The sequence below is a fragment of the Thunnus thynnus genome, chromosome 5, assembly GCF_963924715.1.
Source record: "Thunnus thynnus chromosome 5, fThuThy2.1, whole genome shotgun sequence".
NCBI classification, from domain to species: Eukaryota; Metazoa; Chordata; class Actinopteri; order Scombriformes; family Scombridae; genus Thunnus; species Thunnus thynnus.
In genome coordinates this window covers 8187179-8211682 of record NC_089521.1, presented here as the reverse complement: position 1 = coordinate 8211682, position 24504 = coordinate 8187179, and the positions used below count along the sequence as shown (strand labels likewise).

The 24504-nt window shown below is 39.3% G+C and overlaps 1 protein-coding gene across 1 annotated transcript in view; it reads right to left on the bottom strand.

Moving 5' to 3' along the window:
- Positions 1–205: 205 nt before the first annotated feature.
- Positions 206–24504, bottom strand: part of sntb2 (syntrophin, beta 2) — a 31372-nt gene continuing 7073 nt past the window's right edge. Inside the window, exons 2-7 of the mRNA XM_067588999.1 lie at positions 14054–14273; positions 12174–12378; positions 9671–9813; positions 8822–9018; positions 6216–6406; positions 206–3255 (exon numbers count right to left, since the gene is read on the bottom strand). Of these exons, the coding sequence (XP_067445100.1) occupies positions 3163–3255; positions 6216–6406; positions 8822–9018; positions 9671–9813; positions 12174–12378; positions 14054–14273 (1049 nt within the window). The 3' untranslated portion in view covers positions 206–3162. The remainder of the gene's footprint in view (positions 3256–6215; positions 6407–8821; positions 9019–9670; positions 9814–12173; positions 12379–14053; positions 14274–24504) is intronic.

Below are 24504 nucleotides of genomic sequence, written 5' to 3'. Positions count from 1 at the left end.
TTGCTGCCCTCTAGTGGTGCTACTTCAGAAGTAGGCCTATGATTGAAAAACATACGTAAATATAATTCACAATAAAACATGAATATACACTAAAAACACCTTTACATGTCAATGTTGAAGAAACGTCAATAAGTGAAACAAAACTAAGCAAATATTAGCTATATTTTAAAATGTAAAGCAAAGTCTCACAACAAACCACACAAACTTATGTCATTTGTAACAGTTTTATTGGTTGGTATTTACATTTGGGATTATTACATTGCTATCATACATTGTATACTGTATCTTGGTAGGAAGTCTAAAATACTTTGCATATGACAGGTTTTTGCAGCAGCACTTAATCCTTTTGTGACTTTTCAGTTTAATGATTGTGTTGGACGCAAGCTGCCACAGATATTACCTTTGGTTCAAAACCCCCTTCTTTGAAGCATTGCTTTGCATAGACAGGATAGCCACAAATTCAGGACATAAAGAGAAAGGATATTTGAAAAAAAAAAACAAATCATCTGGACGAGGAGAAGTTGTGTACATTCACAGGTTTAAGGGGGTTTCAAGGTTAGTGCATCAAGCTCAAACAGGGACGGCCTAGAGCATGGTGAAGGTTGACCAACTTGAGACAATCAGATCTGTGCAGTGGGTTACAGAAACAGGAATAACATTACATAAAAAATGTTGTGAAATCACCATTGCTTCAAATGTTGCAGGATCAGGACTTTCAGGCAGGCAAACATAACTCCAACCTCCCACGTACACATGATGTTATAAGGAAATCAAGGTCTGCTTCTCCTTTAACAGCCATTCATTTACCATAGCTTTAAAAAGAGGTATATGGCTGTAAAAACTACATGGTTGCACATTTTTACTTTAATAAAAAAGCCAAAAAAATGTTGTTCAAACAACCACAAGGACATCAGAGTCCAAAATAGAATAGAGGTCATTCAGATGGGCAACTGTGTTAGTTATCCGAGGACAGAAGGGTTATCTTGTTTTCCTGTGTTGCACGCTCAGTGGACACAATGGTACATTGTCTGAGTTCCAAAAGAACACAGTGGCCCTACTGAAGGGTCCCTTTAGGAACATGTACCATGAACCAACTGAAGGTTATGAAAGTTTGTTAATTACAGTCATGTTGAACTCATTGACGTCTCAACGCAGGCACCGGACTGAACTGATGAATGTAAGGGAGGCCAACTTAAACTCACCAAAAAAACCAAAAAACAAAACCTGGACTAAGGGTACTGTACTTAAAGACGAGTGTGAACTGGGCAAACAAATGGTTGTTTTGATGGCATTTTTAAATTACAGGGATCTTAAGATCTGCAATTAATTAACAGATTCTTAGAAGGGTGGAAGTTGATTTTTAACCTTGGGAATAGTGGTTTGACAAAATAATCTTATCTCAAGGTCCATTTACTAGCTTTTTCTGGAACTATCAACCACATCTTGAGCCTTTTGCTCAATTTTAATCCTGTGACCAAAGTATGGAACCCTACATCTGCAGAACAGCAAGAAGCCCGGACAGAAGCCTGAATGAACACTGGAAACAGGCCTCAGATGTCTGTGAACACCTGACTAAAACCTGGTCACAGCGCTGAAGAGGTCAAAGGTCATCGACCAGAAGCCTGTGGATGACCACATATTCACATCTGATGCCAGAGAGCATCTTTGAACATTTACAACAACCTGTTTTCATACAATAGAGATTCCATACTCAGGTCATGTGATAACACCTCCATTGACCTCCTAGTAATTGGCACTTGAATAAGATTATTTTGTCAAACCTTTTCAGGCTTTCTGACACTAAAATGGAGGGAAGAGATCATACTAGGCTGATCAACTGTACAGTTACATTCTCTAATGCAGGGGTTCATAGAAGCTGAGAAATCTTTGACCATTACAGTTCAGATTATTAAACTATATTAGTACTTCTGCCATATGATGGTCCGCCTTGAAACAAGCTTGTTTAACAGTCCCTGGCCAGAGTTAAGGACATGTTCCTTGAGGAATGGTAACAAGAGACGAGTAATCTCAAGCAAAGTGGAATGGGACGATGGCGACATTGAGACAACGTGGTAGTGTCGGTGAAGGAAGGGAGGTAACACACGGTAATGTCATACATATCATCATCTGATACAGAGTTCATGTTGAGTTCAATGTCAGGAAGTCATGCTATCATGCGATATACACTTAAAAAAACAACAACAACGTAACATCGTTTACACTATAAGAGTAATACTATTGCTTGTGCATGTCAAAAGCTTAAAATTCTCTTATTGTGTGTGAAATAAAAAAGGAAACGTTACAAAGAGTGTCTCTGACTACATGTAGAAAGGCACAGTTGGCGATCCTGATTACAACAGTAGTTTGGGATCATGTGCTAAAAGGTGAGTCTGGCAGACAGCAGGCACACTATCAAGCCAACAGGAGCATGTAGTATTGAGACACACACACACACACATACAAATTTCTTTTCTTCATTCACACAATCTCTGCTCAATTAACTGCATTCTGACTCTAAAACTGCTTCTTTCTCTCACGTGTCGACACATAAAGACAAACAAGTACATAAGAAGAGCCCAAAGTACATTGGAAGGCTGTCATGGAATGATAGGCATAGTTATAAAACAGGGAGCGTTCACCAATCTGTGCTTGGCTGTGTATTAATTGTCTAAAAAAAATCCTCCTTTCCTTTACATTTTTCAGTAAAACTTTACTTGAAGTGCACTGGTGATGTTTTTTTTTAATCACATCACATAATTACAATGATTAATACATTATCACATGGAATGTTTTGAGATTGTTAATAGCTATTTTATTTGTCTTATATTATTATGTTATAACTATCTTCTAAACACCTCAGGACTTCAAGCAAAGTGCCACTTACTTTCCCCCTGACCTCGCAATAAAACAACATTAGGAGGCCAAGGAGAAGTTGGAAGAGAAGGCACGTTTTTGAGACAATCAACAAAACAACTTGTGGGTTAAATCATCCCTGCGGTGCCACCTCAGGCCTAACTTCAACTGTGAATGGAGAGATTGCAAAAAAAATTGAAATTAAAATTAAAAATCAACTCCCATTATCAGCATTCTGGGAGCTTCTCCCCCCTCCCTGCTGTGCCTGGGCCCGTTGGTGACCTCTCATCCACGCTGCTGTTGGTTACTTCACGTCAGCAGGCCCATACGAGTGAGCTTGGCTGACAGGAAGGAGTGGAGAACAAACACCACCGGCTTTGGACCCGAGTGGAGGTCAAATACCTGAAAGGATGGAGGGAGGGAGGACATGAAGGAGCAGATGAGACGAGAAAAGAGAGATAGAGGCCAGAGAAGAAAAAATGAAGGAGATGTTAAGTGGCAATAATCTACTCTGAGATATCTGATTCTCTAACACGCTAAAATACAGATCATTTACCTCTCTTTCACATAATCTGATTTCTCTGTTGTTACCTTCCTTTCATCTTTGCCCTTTAAAAACATTATGGGTGCATCCCAGGTCTCTTAAATTGCATCCACGTTTCCCTCACTTGCGTCTTTTCTTTTGTCTTAGTCCCTCCCACTGTGGAATCATGGAGAGACGCACCAAGCGAGGAGAGAAGATACGAGGAAACTTGTTTTTAGAGACATGATATGTCCTTTCCTCTAAAGTGTCACATGAGGTGATTCTTATGACGGCGGCAGTTGCTCACAGCTGGATCAGCTGTCAGTTGGCTTTAACAGCTGTAGAAACTTCTGATGGGGTTTGTGTCTGCACACTTGTGCACTTTGTTAACGCTAATAAAGACACACAGTTATCACTGCCAGCAGCTGTTTTCTCTCTGCAGCCTGTTATCTGTTTAACAAACGCCTGCACATGAATAAAAATCTGTGTTCTGTATTTATGCTGTGTACTGTGTCCTGCTCAGAGGCACATCAACCATTCCTACTGGCAGAATGCGTTTATGTTATTTATAATTATTTATTGATATCCTGATAGTGAATTCATTATTTAATACCCCAGAACATGGTTAGGGTGTCTTTTGAACACTGGAAATAATTAATTCGACTAAATGTTTCCGGAAAAAGGAAATGATGTAACTCATATCAGACCCAACGTTCAGGAATTTTCAGCCTCACATGTGACTGAATGGAAATGACGATGAATGATGTAAAATATAAATGTGTTTAAATGTCTTTCTTGCTGACAGACAGACTCTCCTTGACTTTAATTTTATCCGTAATAAAAGTTAATGAGGGAAATAACAGATCATGAAAAGAAAAAACTTTCTAATAAATGAAGAAAGTTGTTTATGGTTCTTTTGTTGATCCGACCTATAATTAACTCAGATTTTTAACTAGATGGTGAATCAGAAAACAAATAAAATATCAAAGTTGGAAGTGATACACTTGAGTCGAATCTGTTATCTGTTATGTTGTGATGTATCGGATCAGTCCGATCAGCTGCAACGTCCAATCAATAACTGATATCCAGTAAGGGGGTGTGTCGGCCGATAAAAGACTTCCACGAAGGCTGTTCTCATGTATTCTTGCTCCTCCGAGCACAAATAAGAGACTTGGTATGGCCTTCAAAATGGTGAGGAACGAGGAAATATCAAATAAGAGACTTGGGATGTACCCTGTGTGTGGGATTTGAAAAGTTCTGTCTTTAGTGCCCTCTTGTGGTAGCATTAAAATACACTACAATTTAAAAGACAAATAAATAAGTGTCAATGGGATGAAAGCTCCTTATAGCATGCACAAATTTCACCAAGATGATTTCAATTCTGAAGACAAAAAATGAAGATAAATTAAGAGTAATTTGAAAGGTGTTCTGATCGCAAGATTCTACACATAGCAGCTTTCATGCAAATGTTTCACTTCACTAAATGTTAAAGATATGGCTAATTTGCTGCATGTATTATTAACTTAAATCAGCCCCAGTGATTTATCAGCTTAGCTCTCATATAAATAACCAAACCATGAGGTTTGGAGTGTTTGTTGTTTTGTAACTGATCTCTGCTTCTTTTGCTTGGTGTTTGTGTTTCCTTATAAAGGCAAAAGCTCCAATCAAGTGCTTGTGATAAAAAATGCTTGAGTCCCTCTGACACGGCTGTTAGAGTCGTAATGTTAATTTTAGTAGATTAACTGTACTAAGAGCCATACTCAGTTAGTGTCATATATCAAATTAAACTTTAAGTCAAACTATATCATATGGAGTCCTACAGGGAGGATGTCTTGGGCCACCTATTCGTCTCTGTTTGTGCTGAAAGTATTTTTAGGATATGCTGATAATTCAGTCATTTTTGCTTCTTATTAGTAGAAAACATTCAGTAGGGTCAACAGTTTCTTCAACAAGTTCTCTATCCATATGGCTAAAACAATTTATCTTACAGCATATGGATCACAATCTAGGATAAACAAGCCAAGTCAGTACAGATTTTTTTGCTAATCCCTCTGTTGGTTATCTAGGACAGTGGTTCTGAAAATGGGGTCTGGAGACCCACAGGTGTTCTTGAGGGGGTTCAAGGGGGTCCCCAGTAAAAAGGAGAATAACTTATTTTCATCCATAAGTAACACAATGACAGAATGTCTGACTATTTTGGTCATGGGTTTCATATACTGTAATAAAACATCTAAAAACAAAAATCTTATCAGATGGGGGTCTGTGGTCTAATTTGTGTCAGTTTAGGGATCCTTTACGTGAAAAGGTTTAAGAACCACTGATGTAAGATGTTTGTTAGACCATAGCTGTGTGTGACGAGCATGGCATTAAAGAACCTCGGGAAATGTTGTTCACTTTCCTGCAATTTTCTTGTTTTGAGTTGTTTTGGCTACTCAGTTTCTAGGTTTCCTCTCTGTTTCATGGTTTGAGGGTCTGGGAAAAAAGACTGAGATAAATTATAGATCTCCCAGAACAAATCAAAGTTGTGTTGGGTTTAAACCCAAGAACACATGTTGGCAAACCACAATTCCTACAACTCAATGCAGAACACAATATTGAAAACAACAGAGCCATGAGTATTCTAAAAAACACTTGTAGGGTCGGAGGAACTCCTACCCACCAGACTAGGGCTAGTGCTGCTGATTTGTTTTTGCTCAACTTTAATACCAACATGAGTACCTGTTCTCTTTTAAGTTATTTGGTGTCATTGGAACAAGTCGCCTTTGCAACTTATTCCAAGACCAAGCATATACAAGGATATGGTGTGGGGTTTTTTTTTTCTTTAATGGTCACAACATACCATTTCTCCCTCTGGACCCCCAAAGTCAAGGTAAAGGTTGCGTATTCCATCGTCTGCAGACATTTTGAGCTTCTCGTAGGGGTATCTGAACAGCACGGCGCCCCCGGCTGGGTCGGCTGGCTCTCTTGTCACAGTGAAGCCCTTCTCATAGTGCAGCGTCAGCCGAACATCTTGTCTGTTCAACGTGCAGCCTAAAAGAGAGGGGGAGAGAGGAAAAAGCTTAAGAATAGAACAGTGTATGGGTGAGCGGAGGTGAGAGAGTAGGAGGGTGAGTAATATGTGTACCGCACGTATACATAAAAGACAAACTTAAACGTGAAGTCATATCATGTGCTGACAGCAGACTCAATTCTTCTGCATATTGTCTGATATGGATGCTGTTAACTTAACTGTTGTTAATCTGCAGCATCTAAATTAAACTCAATGGGATGTTCCTCTCTGTTCCAGCCGAAAAAGTGTAAAAACAAGTGTATCTTTCTATATAAGTTAAAGCTGCTTGGTGCAACTTTAACTGTGAGGTCATTTGATCCAAAAGCAGTTCCATGTGTACTACTGTAACCTGAATGGCCCAAATGTTCCTGCACAACTGTGTGTTTGTGTAGCAGCAGGTCAGTGGAGAAGAAGAAGAAGAAAAAAAAAAAGTTTGAGGCTTTCCAGTTCTGTTCCGGCAGCCAACTATTGTTCTGCACTGACTGGAAACATTCCCCTCCGCTGGCTCCAACTTCTGCTTTCCCTTCACAGAGCTGCTCTTTCTGAGCCGCTGCACACTGCTAGTGAGCTCGCTGTCAGGAGTTTCCTGTCACAGTGAAAGTGCTGTGGCATTTAAAAATTGGCCTATATACATATAAATATGTTCATGTCTGGATGGTGGTTTGTGTAGGCTTGTAGTTAAGAAGCCCTCTATGTACAGCATGTGTTATTAGTAAGAGCTGGTAACTTATTGAAACTATGCTACAAAAAACACAACACAATGTGGTATCAGTGGGTTAATTCATGACGAAATATCTTCTCTTGAAAACTAAATTCCACATAACATTCACTTGTAGGCATGATAATCTCACACATAAAGGTGAACCCACATCCTCTGCTTACTCACTCTACCACACAGCTGCTAACACAGGGTTTATAAAACAAGCACACAAGCATTAATTCAAACACGCATGTGAGCCAGACAGTACCAGCACAAGGTGTTCAATCAACTCTGTGCTGTTTTTGAGGTTGCAGTCTGTGGTATTGTTGTATTGGTTTGTACTAAGAGGTATTTCCTGTGGACAAAAAAACATCAACACTAGGGATGACGTTAAATCTGTTTCATTATTCTATTTCTATTAATTTTGTTCTATATTTCTATTAATGTATTTCATCTATTGCAAGACACACCTCAATAACTGTAATGATAAAAATAGATATCTTTTTATAAAGCAGTGCATGTATTTCCTTTCTTATTTTAGCTCATGATAAATATTTCCAGTTTAATGACCAGTTAAAGATAATGGGCTGTTGGCTGATTGGTTGCTTGAACTTCTAGCTAGATGTCATCAGTGGTGGTAGAAGTATTAAGATCCTTTACTTGAACCTGCAATAATTCATTTATTTTGGCCACTTTGATGCAGCAAAAACAAGCTGCGAACACAAAATTGACATATTATCACCTTTTTATCAGTTTCTTATTTACACATCCAGCAGACACAAAACATTAGCATTCATTTGGAGTCATGTTTATGTCCAGCTGACAAATGTAAGCCCAATATTTACTCCCCTTTCAGCTCTGTTTAAACCTCCACTAACGCTAGGGAAACATATCAGGCTCTTTAGCTGCTAAATGCTCCACTATGTTCATTAGCTTACTGTGTCTGCTCTTTGCTGCTGAACAGGTAGTGTTGGTGGGTTATTAGAGTTTAAAAAAAAAAACTGAAAACAGCTGCCTGCTGCTGATTCACACAATACTGATGAGAGCAGTCAGACTGAAACAAAACAGTAAAGTTATGGGCAGGAAAACCAAGAAAATGAGCTGAAAGGTGCAAAAAAATCTCTGCAGAGCTGAGGGGAACTGCAGAGTAATAAAAATAAAAGCACTAACTGTATAACACAATTGTTCCTGTCAATATTACTGGTTGAGATTAAGCCAATTTAACAATTTTATATGCTGTATGGTAGTTAAACCTATAGCAATGCATCATATTTTATAAATTCTTCATATGTTTTGTGTGAAACAGTGTAGTAAAAAGTACCATATTTCCTCATAAAATGTGGTGGAGTAGAAGTATAAATACTTAACTTGGAAATACTCAAGTTAAATACACATACCTCAAAACTGTACCAAAGTACAATACATGAGTAAATGTATTAAGTTACATTTCACAGCTGAATGTCCTTTGTTGTTGTAGTTTTTGTTGGGAACCCTTTACACAGCATTAAACAATTTGTAAAAATAAGTATAAAAGAAACAGCCGTGTAAACTGTTTCCAAATGACCCCCTTGCACGTTAACCTGCGTGCAGCTGGAAAGGCATATTTGAAAAGGCCATTCTCCACAGGGAGTTCTGGTATTGACTTCAAACTCTTACTACTGACTAATCCATCATTTTTTCACACACCCACACTCACCAATAGAGACTTCTTTGATGAGCTCAGCGGCGGCATGTGCACCCTGCACCAAGGCTCGCGTCCATGAGGACAGATCCCAGTGGGTCTCCACCCGGAAGATGTGGGACTCGATGCCTCGCCCCGTGCCCGTCCGAGTGGCAAACACCAGGTCTGAACCCTGGGCAGGAGAGCCCCGGGCGCTGCCAGAATGAACGAGTCTGCAGGGAGACACACATGAAAATACAGACGTGCAGACATATTTAACATCCTCAAGGACGACTTGCATAGATGCTTTGCGTTGGCAAGAATACCTACTTCCCCTTCGACCTTGACCACTGCATTTAGTGTAACATCCTAAATACTGTATGATGAACTGGTTGTTAACATTTTTGTTCTTCTTTTTTACAGTTGTTTCCCTGCTGAAGTTTCCCTGAAAAACGTCTTCACAGTTTAAGATTCATTCAACTTATTTGAATAGCTAAACCTCTCTCTTTGTATACTACATATTCTACCACTGACCTGACAGGAGATGTTTGCCAACTGTCAACTTTCAGGTACTTCCCATATTTTAGACAGTAAATGGAAAGTACCGAGCAGTTCCTTTTGACAGTCAGCTGATAAGCTGTTCAATATTTACTGATAATGTCCCCTCTAAATGCATTTGTACATATAAACTCTTGCACCATTTAGCAAAAAATGATAAATCTATTTTCCATTTATGACAGGTAACTGAAGGAGTACAGTAATGTGTACATTTTCTGGTGTGATGCTAAATTATTTCATATGTGAATAGTTATCTGATGGACTGCAAGAGGACCGGTCCAGTAACATTTGAACATTCTGTCAGTGTGAGGCTTTTTAGCTTTTTACCTCGTGGCGAGCAGTGGGTGTGTGAGCAGAGGCATGGACCAGGACTCTCTGCTCCATGGCACAGATTCAAACAGCAAGATGTCCTTCTCTGTCAGCGCCATAACCACTGGCCTGTACTGCTGCCGTCCACCTTCCAGCTGGACCTGAAGAAGAAAGTCGGGAGGAAATGTCAGCGCTGACCAGTATTTTAGAAGATTACAGGTATGCGGTGGGAAAATGTGGGATTTTTTTGCAACGTACTGCATTCCAGTATAGTGGTGGCTATAAAAAAGGAATAACTGAGGGTGAACAACCTGTCTGTTGGAAAACTGTGGGCTGTGTAGCAAACATTTCAAGACAGATTTCAGGCAGGTAGCAAGCAGCTAGCGAGCGTGTAAATGAGCGTGTAAATCTCCCACTTAAAATTTTAAGCTCATCATGCAGCATCACTGTTTTAAGCTTTTCACCTTAGAAGCTCTGAATCTGGACCTATAGGATTCATGGCTGTGAAGCAGATTATCACCTCAGTCTGTGGTGCTAATGTAAACTCAAGCAGCTAAAGTGCAGAGTGGTGGACTGTATCATTCAGGTTTGTCTGTCAAAGCTTTGTCAGATGTCACTTACCAGTAGTATCAATATTGCCATTTAGGGTACTTGCCGTACACGAGTGTACAGGCAGGTTTGATGGTGTACAGTCATTAGGGCTGCAATTAACAATTATTTTCATTATTGATTAATCTGTCGATAATTTTCTTGATTAATCGATTAGTTGTTTAGTCCATAAAATGTCATAAAATGGTGAAAAATGTCGATCACTGTTTCCCAGAGGCCAAAGTAACATCTTCAAGTGTCTTGTTTTGTCCACAAACCAAAGATATTCAGTTTACTGTCATAGAAGACTAAATAAACCAGACAATGATTACATTTAAGAAGCTTGAATCAGACAATTTGGACCTTTTTTTCTCAAAAATGACTCAAAACAATTAATCTATTATCAAGACAGTTGGTGATTAATTTAATAGATGGCAACTAATCAATTCATTAACTAATTGTCGCAGCTCTAACAGTCGTAATGTTGTAGTTTGATATTGTGCAGTTTCAGTAATGTACTCAAATAGCTCACCCTGACTGTCTGACCTGAATTTATGATAGCAATGTGTTAAAAATAGGTGTGTGTTTGTCTCTGAGTCACAGCAGAGTGACTGGAGTGTTACTGGAGTTAGAGTGAGAAGCAATGACATGTTTGTGTGTGCAACTGTGGTGAATAGGTGGGCTCTACAGGAAATAGTGTAATGCAACGGAAACTGCCATTGGTGTTTCCTGTTTTAGCCCGTTAAAGATAAACAGAGTCCGACATCCATACATTCAACATGACCATGAATGAACACTCCATCAAAGAGAAAAGATATTATTCAGAATGTGAACTAACTCTGCTACACTGTTCAATTGACAGGTTTAAATATAGGGCTATGGTTAATTCAGGAAAACACACTCTTCCTGTGTGCTGCTGCAGTTATTACGTTAGAGCAGAAATTCCAGCCTGTATGTTTGAGGACTGGTACGTGCAGTGACGCAGGAGAAATGAAATGCAGCAAACTAAACTGAAGAACCTCTGATAGCATTTCCTTTGGAGAACAACTTGTGTTTTAAGTAAATATTTATCTGACCTGAAAATGCCCTGTATATCTACTTTGATATGTACTGAGTCCTAAAATTTAATTTTATGGTACCACAATTTAATTCATCTTTTTAAATTAGATTTTATTGTAAAACAATGAAAATTTGTTCAGGCCATTCCAAACACAAAGATGCCTTATCGAGCCTTTGCATCTTCTTTTAAGTGTAGAAACTGAAATGTAAAAACCTGGTTTTAGCAACATCTTTGTGTTGAAGCTACAGTATTTCTTGTCTGAGCTGGATGCCTAACCGCACGCAACATTTCAAACGTTCTGTCCTCACAACAGATGGACCGCTAGGTTTCAGCACTGTCATAACACAATAAGCTAGATGGTTTCACTGGAGAGGACACACCACTCTGTTGGCCTGCAAATCTCACAGTCTGTGTTTGGTTCATTGCGCTTTGCTTGTTAAAAATAGCGAGGAGAGATAAACAATTCAATATGAATTTGTTAGTATTTTGCCAAAATGCATCCAGATCAAAAAAATGTAAACCAGTGACTGTAACTCAACCTTTGTTTGTTTTCAATGAACAGCTTTCCAGCTAACAAGATACGGTACAGTTGTCATGCAGCTGTTGGAAGGCAAGTCTCTTTCCTTATAAAACCTTGTGTAGCAATTTCCCCCTGCCTCCACTGTTTGTATTAAGCTAGGCTAAGCATGTATTACTATTATCATTAAATGTTTGAGTGTTTTAAGACTCTTTTTGTGTTATTCTTGTCTCCATCTAGTGTTACTGGGGAGAGTCTAATATTTAAAGATTATCAACAAGCTCAGAGCAACTGAAAGGGATTTTCACATGTATAACATAGAATGCAGCTGTTAAACTAAATAGGGCAGAAAATACCTGTTCAGCCAGCCACCCAATGTGTTTGAGGTGGGGATGTGTGGAAGCCGAGGCCCCCATGTAGGAATTGATGTGAGCCAGGGTCTGTGGCAGCAGGGCGGCAATGTTGGTGTGGATGGCAGTGAACCAGGAGTTGGCGGTGGGGCCGTCTTTACAGCGTAGCACCACCGTGTGCTGGCCGTCAGGGGAATGAAGCTCCAACAGTCTGAATGAGAGAAAGGACGTGTATAAACAGTTATCAGCTGCCCGAATGTATTGACATACAGGGAGTAGACAAAATAACGTTAACACCTCATGGAAAAGGACTAATCATGCAAAAGCACAAAAGTCTATTTAGAGTTGGGGTTGAGACACCACATGTTCACGTTCACATGACAGCTTGACAAGTTTACTGTTATGGTTCCCAAAAACAGCATATGATGCTGAAAATTATTTTCAGAATACATTTCTCAGATATACCATCGTTTGACATGTAAGTGGTAATGTACACGTGCTGTGACAGAGAGTTTCATTGTTCCAGGGATACAAGAATTGTGCTGATATGACATTTTATGTCTTTAGTTTTATCAAAATATCTATCAAATAATAGTCTAAAAATGTTTTCCCTTTTCTTATGGAATTCATTTACATTAAAGGTGCAGTGTGTAGAATTTAGTGGCATCTAGCAGAATGGACTCGGCATAAATGGAATATAATATTCATAATTATGTTTTAATTAGTGTATAATCACATGAAAATATGAATCATCATTGTTTTCATTACCTTAGAATGAGACCTTTATATCTACATGGGGAGCGGGTCCTCTTCCATGGAGTCCAGCATGTTGTACCGCCATGTTTCTACAGTAGCCCAAAATGGACAAACCAAATACTGGCTCTAGAGGGCCTTTTATGTTTTTTGCGAGTTTCGCAGCCACCGTAGGTTCTCCCACATGTTTGGAAGGGGAGGTGGAGGGGTTTTCAGTTGGTTGCACTCTGCAACCTCACTGCTAGATGCCACTAAATCCTACACAGTGGTCCTTAAAGATTTTACCATCATGGTTCCTTTCATGCTTTCAGTTGAGTACAATGTGAAGTACAATTACTTTTAATTTTGAAAAAAGCATCGAAGCTTTACAAGGAGTTAAGTTACAAGGAGCATCCTTTTTCAATGATTCAATGGACATCAGACATATCACTGGAGAGAGTAAGTTCACAGATTCTAGGAGTATATATATGACTTCAGTGTGTTCATAAGGTTTGTGATTTTTGATGCAAATTGTGTCGAATGGGTTACCTGCCATTTGTCATATATACACAACAGTTCTGGCAGTCAGCACTTTGATATGATTTTTTCAATGTAACCTAAGACAACTCATGAAGCTCAAAACTCAAACAGCCTGCATTCAAACTGCAGATGCACTGATCAAAAACGTGATAAATTATTTAATATATCTATGAGAACGGTGAGCGGAAAACAATGACAGCGCATGGAAAATCTAAACAAACTGCAATGACAAAGAGGAACATTTAAACCACAGGGATGTGACAGACAGTTTCACAATATAAGAGGTTGACATACAGCTACAAGACAATTTAATATCACCCACCTGTCTAGCGTTGGTGGCAGTGATGATTTAGTGGCTTTATCATTTAGTGGCTAAGTTATTCTGTCATTAATGTATACATCTTACTGGCTATTTTCCATATTCTTTTTTTGGATGAATCTAATAGATCTAAGAGCGTTTTTGACACACTCATTATCTCTTACAGAACAAACATTCCAATGTAATGAACAGAAGTTGGACACAGAAAAACCACACGCACACCCAACCACACCTAAACTCCCACATACTCTGCCGTTTCTCTCCAACACAAACACTGAGGAGTCTTATATCAGACCTGTTCTCCAGATCTGGCATGGTGAGGTTCCTGCTGATGAAGCACATCTTCAGGCTGATGACCTTTCTGTCTTTGGAGGAAGAGGAGCTGCTGTGTTTAGGTGACCCAGAGTCCTCGCTGCCACTGTAGCTGGGTGACTGCGGGCGGACCCCGTCCCACGGCAGGTCGGCCACCAGGGATGGCTTCTTGAAGAGCGGAGAAACCTCACGGATGTACTTCACTGTGGAGGAACACAAAGAGAAAGGACATAAAACATCAACTGGCATGCATCCAATAGTAGGCCCCATTCAAAGTGACCTGACTGAGTGGCACTCAGGTTGACTCATAGTTATACTATTACAGTGTCCATGGTCTAAGTGCTATTTTAGAGGCTTCTCACAACACACAGAATAGACCCTCACTCTCTGTTTCGTATTTGTTTGTTTTGTTGGATGGTGAACTTTAAAGATACTTCATATTGGCTTCAATTTAAAGCAGCATTAATGGATTTTTTGGCCACTTGGGGGCAGTGAAAAAGCTGTAAACACAGCAATGACATACTATCACCTTTTAAAGTTGTGCCAAACATGATAGCAAACAGTTTACTATTTATACATCCAGCAGACACTGAACAACATTAGCACATTGACAAGTATAAGTCAAATGTTCACTCTCCTTGTAGCTCGATCAATTGAATTGATTGATCATTTCCGGGGGAAATATCTGGTTCATTAGCTGCTAAATTCTCCACTACATTCACCAGCTAGTTGCTAACTTTGTCTTTCATTGTTTGGTGCTGGGCTGATAGTATACAGTTGGTTTATCTGAGCTTTTTTTTTTTTTTTGCTGAAAACAGCTGCTTGTTGCTGCTGGAAATAAGGCTGATGAGCATGATGAGACTGAACCAAACAGTAAACGTGCACTGTAACACCAAAACAATGAGCTGAAAGATGCTAAAATGCTCTTTAGCGTAGAGGGGAACTGCACTGTTGGGTGATAACTCGTAAATGTAAATTTAATACTATGAGTGACCCCTTTCACATTACACAGTCATTTGATTGATTGTTAATACAAAAATATTGATTAGTGCAGCTTTAACTGAATAATTCTGACAGCCACAAACCCATATACTGAACCCTACTGAACTTGCAAGGTGTAATATCTCTAGAGGAATCAGTGTCAATAACATGAATAGTGCTAAAACTAAAATAATCTTGATGAGAGAAAATGAATCAACAATTTTGATAACCAATTAAATGTTTTATCAAAGAAAATGGTGAGCACTCTCTGGCGCCAGCTTCTCTTATGTGAGGATATTCCATTATTTTTTGTTTTATTTAGTTTTAAATTGAATATCTTCAGATTTTGGAGTAGTGGAGACAAAATTACATTTTATAGACAAAAAGATTAACCACTGAGGGAAAAAATCATTAGTTGAAGCTCTATATTGGAACCAGCCACCCAATAAATTTGTATTTGAAACTTTTGTAAAGCTGCAGGAGAATGAGAGTGCAGCAGGTTTTTATAAGCACTAACACCTGAGACACTTATGGTTCCAAAGACTCCTTAACATGTAACATTATTTGGAGAAACACCAAGGGCATCCCAAGTTTTCCAAAGTACCAATATCATCCTGCTCCTATTTAGCGAAGTTCAGTAAAAGCTTTTACAATATGCAACTTCCACTAATATTCCTTCTTATTATAATAGAATAAACACATCAGATTTCTGTAGGGTAAAGCAAACTATTGCCCGATCCAAAGCGAGACAGCTGTTGAATATCTACAGATCTCCAGAAAATACCATGTTGATAGTTTGACCATCTGTGGGATTCCACCCAATAACACCCAGTCACTCAGGATATATGGTGCGGCAGCTATAAACCAGGCCATAAGGAAACACTCTGGGATTGTCTGAAAGAAGTCAGTATTTAATCTGCTTTTAAATGTACTTATGGGCCCAGTTAGTGTTAGACTTTTCAAACATGCATGGAGAAAACTGTGATTTGATTCCTTCAATACTCAGCTTGTAAATTATGTGGAATGGGAAGGAGAGATTGTCTTGTGTTTGTCCAGCCTGGAGTTTAAACATACCTAATTACTCATACAGTACGTTATCCAAATGAAAAGGACACTGATCATATTCTGGCCAAGAATCTGGAACGTAAACAGTTTCTGCCATCTTCCAGCATGTCTTAAAAGGACATAATGGTCCCCTGTGTGAAATTATCTTAGAAAAACATGAGTTGACTTGGCTGTACAGCTGTAAGCTTGGCAGGTCGGCTGTTTGTAAAAGAATGGCTTTTGCTCCGATGTTACGGATTCACTTTCCAAATTTGGTCACGTGCATTCGCTTACTCTTCCACTCTTTTATCGTCTCTTGTACATGCCCACTTTATCTCCTGTTTCCTTCAGTGCATGCTCTCTTGGTCTATCTGTGCTATCAAATAGGATACACAGTGTGTGTGTGTGTGTGTGTGTGTGTGTGTGTGTGTGTGTGTGTGTGAATATGAGAAAAAACTATCTATGTGTAGGACCACTGGTTTGGCCTGCTCTGTCTGAAACCTGAGACGAGGCTCTCAAGAGGTGAGGTCATTCTTGAATGGAGACTGAGATATTAGGTTTGCGAAGGTGTGTGTGTGTGTGTGTGTCTACATGAGAAATGAAAGCTGGAAAAATATATGATAAAGTCTGCTGCGGCATGTTTGTTGACTATTTTAAAATGAACTCACGGAGAGATACAAAGAGTTCATGACTGAGCCATAAATGCAGAGAGAGCTGCACAGTGCATGAGTCCATGCATTCTTGTGTTTACATTATGCTATGTATGACTCAGAGTGAAGGGCGGTGCTGGTAGTAATGCTGAGGCAACGAGCCAAGAAATGAAGCCTCGTTTCACCGGCCCTCTTAACCACACCGTCCCTACCAACAAGGCCCGGGATCATTTCTGCATACGCAAGTGGTTTAGAGCAAGTAAGTGAGAGTGAGCATTCCTGAATGCCCATGTTTATGTCTGAGAGTCATATGTAGGGAAGAAGTCTCTGCTGCGAAGCCCTACTTTCAGACTAATCATCCAATTTGGTGCAGAGATGTTCAGCTGAGATATTTTCCGGCCACAGACCCAGGGCTCTCTGTGGTTGTACATCTTTATCTTCAAATACTACATGAACAGCTCACTGAGTATCAATCGGAGTATCACTGAACTGTGGCGTCAAAGCCCTCTGTGTATCAAATTATTGGCACTAATAGTGATAATGCTGCTAATAAGAATGTCATTAATAATACTATCAGTACTTCCATGACCTGTACAACTAATACTGATTCACATCACGTAAAACAACTTGGATGTGTTCTATGGAAAGTTAAAGTTGAAATTGAAGACTACTGTCCAAAACCTCTAACCTTGTTCCAGACCACCGAATCACTGCCAACATTTTAGATTTCTTCAGCGATACAAAACTAATCTGGTGTCCTACTCATGGATGCCTGTTTCCACAGTTGTAAAAACAATTGAGCAAATCAAAGCTTTGTAGGCACAATTTGGAATAGCAATGTCATCATCCCGTGCCAGAGCCAGAAAAATCACCACAGAAACATTGCTACAAATGACTACTGAACTAACTACAGGGAAATCTTCTGTGAGATATGTTTAGTTTTCTTCTCTCTATCTTATTAGAGACCAGTGGATGGCACTTTTAACAGACAAAACAACTCTGAGGTATACAGGACAATGTTTGCCTTGCAGGTCAAAGATATTTGATGGTCCAGGGAGCAGGCAGTGTGGTCCTTTCCAATTTATTTGCCAAGTGTGGTATATCTTCACATATATCGGCCAGTAAGACACAGGAATTTCCACCACAGAAAAGCAGATGTAGCAATATGAAGTAGTTCAGAAACAGTATGACCATTGCATAGTTTGTCCGCCAGAGAGCGCTGAGTTTATTAAGTTCATTTTTCAACAGTAAAATTTTTTTTAAAAATTTTTTTAAAAAGGGATCATTCCAACAAATGTTTATTACGTTATGTGTTTTATTCAAAAATAATAGAAAAAAAGCAGATATATTCTTATCTGAGTTTTAAAACTCTTGAATATTGATATCAGTATCTGCCTCAAAACTCTAGTATTGGTCATACTATTGTCTGTTCAGTATTGACTGAATATTTTAGAGAATGATATTTTCATGGAAGAAACACCTAAGTCTTGTTGAGACTGCACTTGACGTAGTTGGCACAAGCCCAAGACACTCAGAGAGGCATGCCTTAACCTGAGTGTCAAAGCTGAAAAAGATATAATTCAGTGTCATCTGCATAGCAGGGAAGGAAAAAGTTTTTGGAAGTGATGATACAGCAAATAATCTAGTGTGAAAGGAAAGAGAAAAGGAACCAGTATGGAGCCGTGGGGGACACTAGTGCAGTAAAACAAACTCTCCACATAGCCTGCCTGGTAAGTGTGAAGATAGCATAGGTAGGTAGGAGTATATACGACATCAGATGTGGGCTTGTGGCTCTACAAGTGACTGTAAAACGTGAAAACAATAAGCACTAAGAAAGAATGTTTAAATGTGTTAGTTTCTCACCTTGATATTCCTAACATTTGTGAGAATCAGAATAATTGTAAATCAACTCAGACATGTTAACCTATGATCTGTGCAAGAGGCAAGAGCCTCATTTATGTGTATCATAATCACTCAAAATCTGCTTTCAAAATGATGTCTGGACATTTAGAGTTATACCCATTAGACAAAGTACATACATGTTGTATCACCTACATCTGTCTGTAGCTCGCTATTTACTGTCACTCTTAACTGATCATTGCCTACTTTAATTTTCGACAGACAAATTTGAGAAAAATACAGTAGGACTAAATACTGTATGTATATACAGTACGTGTAAATGTTCTTCAGATTTAGCCCTTTAATCAGTTGGGAGAGCAAAAGAGGATATGAAAACAATTAACTTCCCAGCACTGGAAGGGAGCTGGTGAAAGTGAAAGCACTGCTTTAGCAGCCTTACGAGTAAGCACTGACTCAATATGGCAGGTTTGCACACAGCTTTTCTCTTACTTTTCGTTTTGTTATTTAGTACGATGTTATGGGATACCGTGACCTCTAGCTGATGATTACCAAAGGACAAAGCCCTTCTAATACGGACACAAAAGTAACTTAGAGTACCAACCCAGAACCATATTTAAGGTGATGTCATGGAAATACAAAGTATCTACTTTTCAAGTTTGTCAACAGGAATCTTTCAAGTAGATATTTTGTATTCTGTAACTGAAGAGGAGACAACTGAAGGACTGATACGACTGAGAGAAGAATAGATGGCAATTACGTGTAGTTCTAACCTGAACATCTTAAATATGACAAACACGATTCTCTATTTCTCTGGTTTTGTAATTTTGCACTGTGTATAGTGAGGTTCTTGCAATAGCTTTCAGATTTTGCTGTCAGTAACTTCACAAGCAAAACTTCTTGAATGTCGTTAGGGAAAAACTCTGCTGCAGTGTAGCACATGAATGCTCTGTTGTGTAATTTGTTGGCAGTGTAGCCACTGTACATCTGCTTCTATTCATTTTTTTTTGTTCGGTCTAAATGAAAGGGCTGGGAGCAGTTGCGGTCTTTGATGTAGCCACAGAAATCAAATCCATCGTCATGGGATAAAGCCTCTTTTAACAGCTGAGATGCTACAAACACTACAGCAGGGTTTATCCGTCATGCCGTCTCTACCTGTTCCACTGTTGCCTCGTTGTTACCGTTGTCAAAAATATGGCTGCAAGATGGTGACTCATTCATAATGCTGTATGAATCCCGTTGGCGTTCACATATAACATACAATTGTTTAATATGAACTGCTTTATATATGAAGGTGATACTGCACACAACAATAGGGCATATTTAAATTTTGTGATACCAATGCCAAAACAGATACCAAAATGTAGGGCTGACTAAATTGAGGAAAATACCTAATTACATATTTTCTGGTCAATATTGCAATCGTAATTGATTTTGTGATGATTTTCTAACAGGACTAAGGGTCTACAGCCACAGTGGTGCTTTGAGCACAATATCGGTGCTAACATGCTGATGTTTAGCAGGTTACAGGCATAATGTTTACCATGTTCACCATCTTATATACATGTGTTAGCATGCTAACATTTACTAATTAGTTCTAAACACAAAGTGCAGCTGAGGTTGGCGGGAATGTCATTAGCTTTGTAGGTATTTGGTCACAAAGGGGGGACATCTATCCAGTGGTTGTTAAGACATTTCACTAAAAACAAAAATGTCAACCTTATGTGGTGCTAGAGAGAAAAAAAATTACTAAATTACTTAATAAGGAAGTTAAATTACCTGATAGAATTGTTAAAATTACATCTACTCCTGTTACTTAAAAAATACAAATCTCACCAGACCTTAGATGCCAGCTTTCAGTGCTTTGGTACAGTTTTCAATACTGTTACTGACATATTTTGGTCAGCATTGCAATACTTGCTAAGTATTGTCTTTCAATTCAGTAATTACGGCAATATGTGAAATGCCAGCAGATCTTCATAGGCTGTTTACAGTGGCATCGATTAGGTTTTTTCCTTTTTTCCGTGCTACATTCTTCTCCAGTTTTTCCTGCCAGGACAAATATCTCTTTCTCTCTACGGTCTGTCTCCCTCAGATAAAATGCTTTTTCCCCTTTCCATCATTACAGTCAGATTTGGTGCTTTCTGCCTGCACTGCATGTCTGTTTGTCAGTCTGTCCATCTGTCTGTCTCTCCTTTGTGCCGTTAAAAGAACTCATTAGTTCTGTTGGGCCCGTCACTCAGCTCTACTTCTGCTTCTAATTAGGCCTGTACACAGAGGACTACCAGCTCTTTGCATGTGTGTGTGTATGTGTGTGTGTTTGCACATTTCTGCCTCTGTGCATGCATCTACATTAATGTGTGTGAGGGAGAGTCCCCAGAGATGCCGACCACTATCCCATGAGGCTGGCTCATCTGCCTCCCTTCATACCTCGCTGCCCGCTGCAACAGAGAGAAAGAGGAAAACATGGAAGAGGACGGGCGCAAGAAAAAGAAGAGGACGAATAGAAGAGGAGCGGAAGAATCTGACTCAACACATATTTTGGTTGCGGCGTTAGTTGCGGTGCAGAGCTACCCGTAAAGCTATCTGCCTACAAACCACCCTCTTCTCTTCTTTTTCACCACACACACACACACACTCGCACACACAAAGTAATCATCTTATGGTATGGCCGAAATAATAGCTTACAGAGCAGCAAGTCAGGCAGTCAGACCCCGGCCTCTGTATTTTTCCCCAAAAACTGGCCAGAAATTCCCCTGTGGTTTGGCCTGCTTCTCTCTCCTCACTCGCTTCTTTCTCATTCCTCTCCTGATCTCCTCCCTCCTCTCCTCTCTCCCTATCCTCCTTCTCACTCCTCTCTTCTCTCCATCTGTAGTCCTAAATCTTTTACCGTCCTCCTTCACTTCTTCATCCTTCTCTTTCCTCTGTTCCACACCTCTCATAAAGTCCTGCCTCTCTACCTCTTTCCTAATCCTGTCCAGTCCCTCTTACTTTCTCCCCCTCCCTCAAAGTTGGTTTCTGCCAGAAACATAATGAGAACAATGTGTCAGAATAGAGCCTCGACAGAGACCGTGTGTGAATGTGTGTGTGTGTGGAAAGCAGTGGTGGCGTAGAACACAGTACCCCTGGTGCACACATGTGCAGATACATTCACAATAGCATGGATGTGTATGAACCTTTCTATGGCAGGTCACTGTTCATCATTTATGAGCTGATATTGTAATTCAAGTTGTGTTATGATCCATAGCAGTTCTTATGTAACATGGATTTTACTATTTACTTACCTGGTTTAAACAATTGCATACTACTACTTTATAGTTACATTTCTGACATGTTCAGAGCCAGTCGGCAAGGTCAGTGTTCATTTTTAACTTTTATAGGCATTTTTCACAGCAGACATTTTGACTTGTCACAGTAGGAAAAGCACAGGTATTACTAATAACATTAATGATGGCTCTGCTCTATTCAAGTGTCCCAATAAGACATCATGACAGTGTGAGTGACAGTGAGCCGGCGTGAACAATACCAGGATCCAACACCAGCCGTTATTCATTTTATTATTTACACCTCTGCTTTTCCTGTTGTGACATGTAAACATATCTGCTGTGAAAAAAGTCTATTGCATCCTATTCAAACCACACCTGGGTATTGCTTAAACATTTTTAACATCTGTGCCAATACGATACATTTCTGATACCCAAACTATACAATACAATAGCTTAGTTTGGTCATGTTTTAAAGGCCCGCCATAGTTTTGTGGGTGTTTTCAAAGGCTATGTTCACATAACATGCTGAAGTGGCCCACATTCAATTTTATGACTCATATTTTTTTCACGGAAGTGTGAACAAACCTAATCAGATTTTTTCATATCAGCTCTGGGCCACTTGCATATGTGGTCTTAGATCTGATTCATATCTGATAATGGTCAGATTGGAGGTCATGTGGTTTTGTATCATCTCACTTCACTGTTATCATCATTCTGTGCTGGCACCTCGCAGCCCGGTAAAAATAAACACGAAGGGAAGGAACAACAGCTAACCAGACAGTTTCTGTTTTGTTATTCTTGTACGCAGTTCAGTTAAATCTGTGTATATGTGGTAGTTTAGGACCTCAACAGTGTTTACACCAGAGCTGGATACAGCACTTACAAACATGATTGTGAAACATCAACACAAAAAGATCAGATCTGACTAAAAAAAATCGGAATTGAACATTAAGGCCTGTAATATGAACAAAGACATTTTCTTGACAGATTAGACTTCTGGTCAGGTTGAAGGTGGATAGTCACTGACACAGTAGACAAATAATGATACATACTAAAGATTATATGACAATAAAAAGTTAGTGCAAAAAAGTTGAGCAAAGCTAACTGGAGAGTGAGGTAGATGTCAAGAAGAGTTCAGCTAAAATAAATCACCTGCGCAGGTGGAGCATTGGTGTGCAGGCCCCTTAAATCTCTTTTTTTTTCATTTCTTTCTTTCATTTCATTTTTGCCAAACAGCTAAGTGCATCAGTGCTAAATAAAGAACTGTGTCTAAATAAAATACAGATTCCATTTAGAAAAGTTTCCCCATTCAAATGAAAAGTAAACAAGCAAAAGAAACAGGCCAAGGCTTTGATGCCAGCTTTCAATGCTACAAGACTACAGCACATTCAACACCACTCTGAGGTTTAAAATGAAGCACTAATGTAATTGAAACACTGGAACTGTTTCCTAATGCACAGCATTGTGAGTCGAGACCACAGCAGCTTCTCCGTTGATGATATTCACACTGACAGTAAGTGTCAGCGAGCATTATGAGCAGAGTCACTTTGCATTAAAAACAGCAGTCACCTCACATCTGTTTCACCATCATTTCTCGTTGACTGGCTTAATATGAATATCAAACAGGGATTAGCACTGACAAATACTGGATGATCAGTTGATTCAGATGAGAATGAGGACAAATTGATCTCATTGATCTGAACATCTCCACAAATGAGACACTGGTGACGATTTTAATGAATAAATGGTTAAATGAACTGCCATACCCTGTATGAGTAACTGCCTTCATACACAAGACTTTCAGATAATAACATTCAAGATTCAAGATTTAGTTTATTGTCATTTTCTTGTGTATTTGCATACAAACATTCCAGCCCTACAGCAGCGCAACAACAGGAAGGAAAAAAGATATACTGTATATGTAAAAATTCCCTTTAAAAAAAAAAGATAAAAACATATAAATCCCAAAAGAACACATAACCAAACAGCATAATGGACAGACTAGCTCACACACACATCTCATAACAGGAAAAAGAATTCCCATGTTTCCTCTAGTCACACCTGCCCCCTCCCGCCTCCTCTTTGTTGTCCTCTAACCCGGATCAGAGGTATAGCCTTGGGGAAATCATGCTGTCTGTCGATGTGTAAACACATGAAGGTGCTCATCTGCAACACCACACTGTAACATTTATGAAGTTACATAAGTCAGTTTGCTAATATTCAGTGTTTTCAGTGTCCGGCCTGGAAGTGTATTTGAATATATTTGTGCCAACTTTGTACAAAGGATAAAGCAGATTATGGACAAAAATAAATCACGTTCTCTGTTGTAGTGAATGTTAAAGATTACAAATGTCGCCCCATCATGTTCTCTGTTCGGCATTACTGCGTGCAGTGGGAGCAACTGCTGGTCACTTTGCGCTGTGGTGGGGTTTTAAAAACCAGGAGAGTCGTGTAAGTCGATCGCACGAGAGAAAAAGACTAACATCACTCCCTGACAGGATGCTGCGACTAAGGTCAACAGATCTTACACACAAAGTCAACAGGCCAATTATAGTTTGGAGGCTGTTCTAAGTCAGATGATGTAAGCGAGACGCAACCCAGCAGAGACAGTAGACACAACCTTTATCTTTTACTGT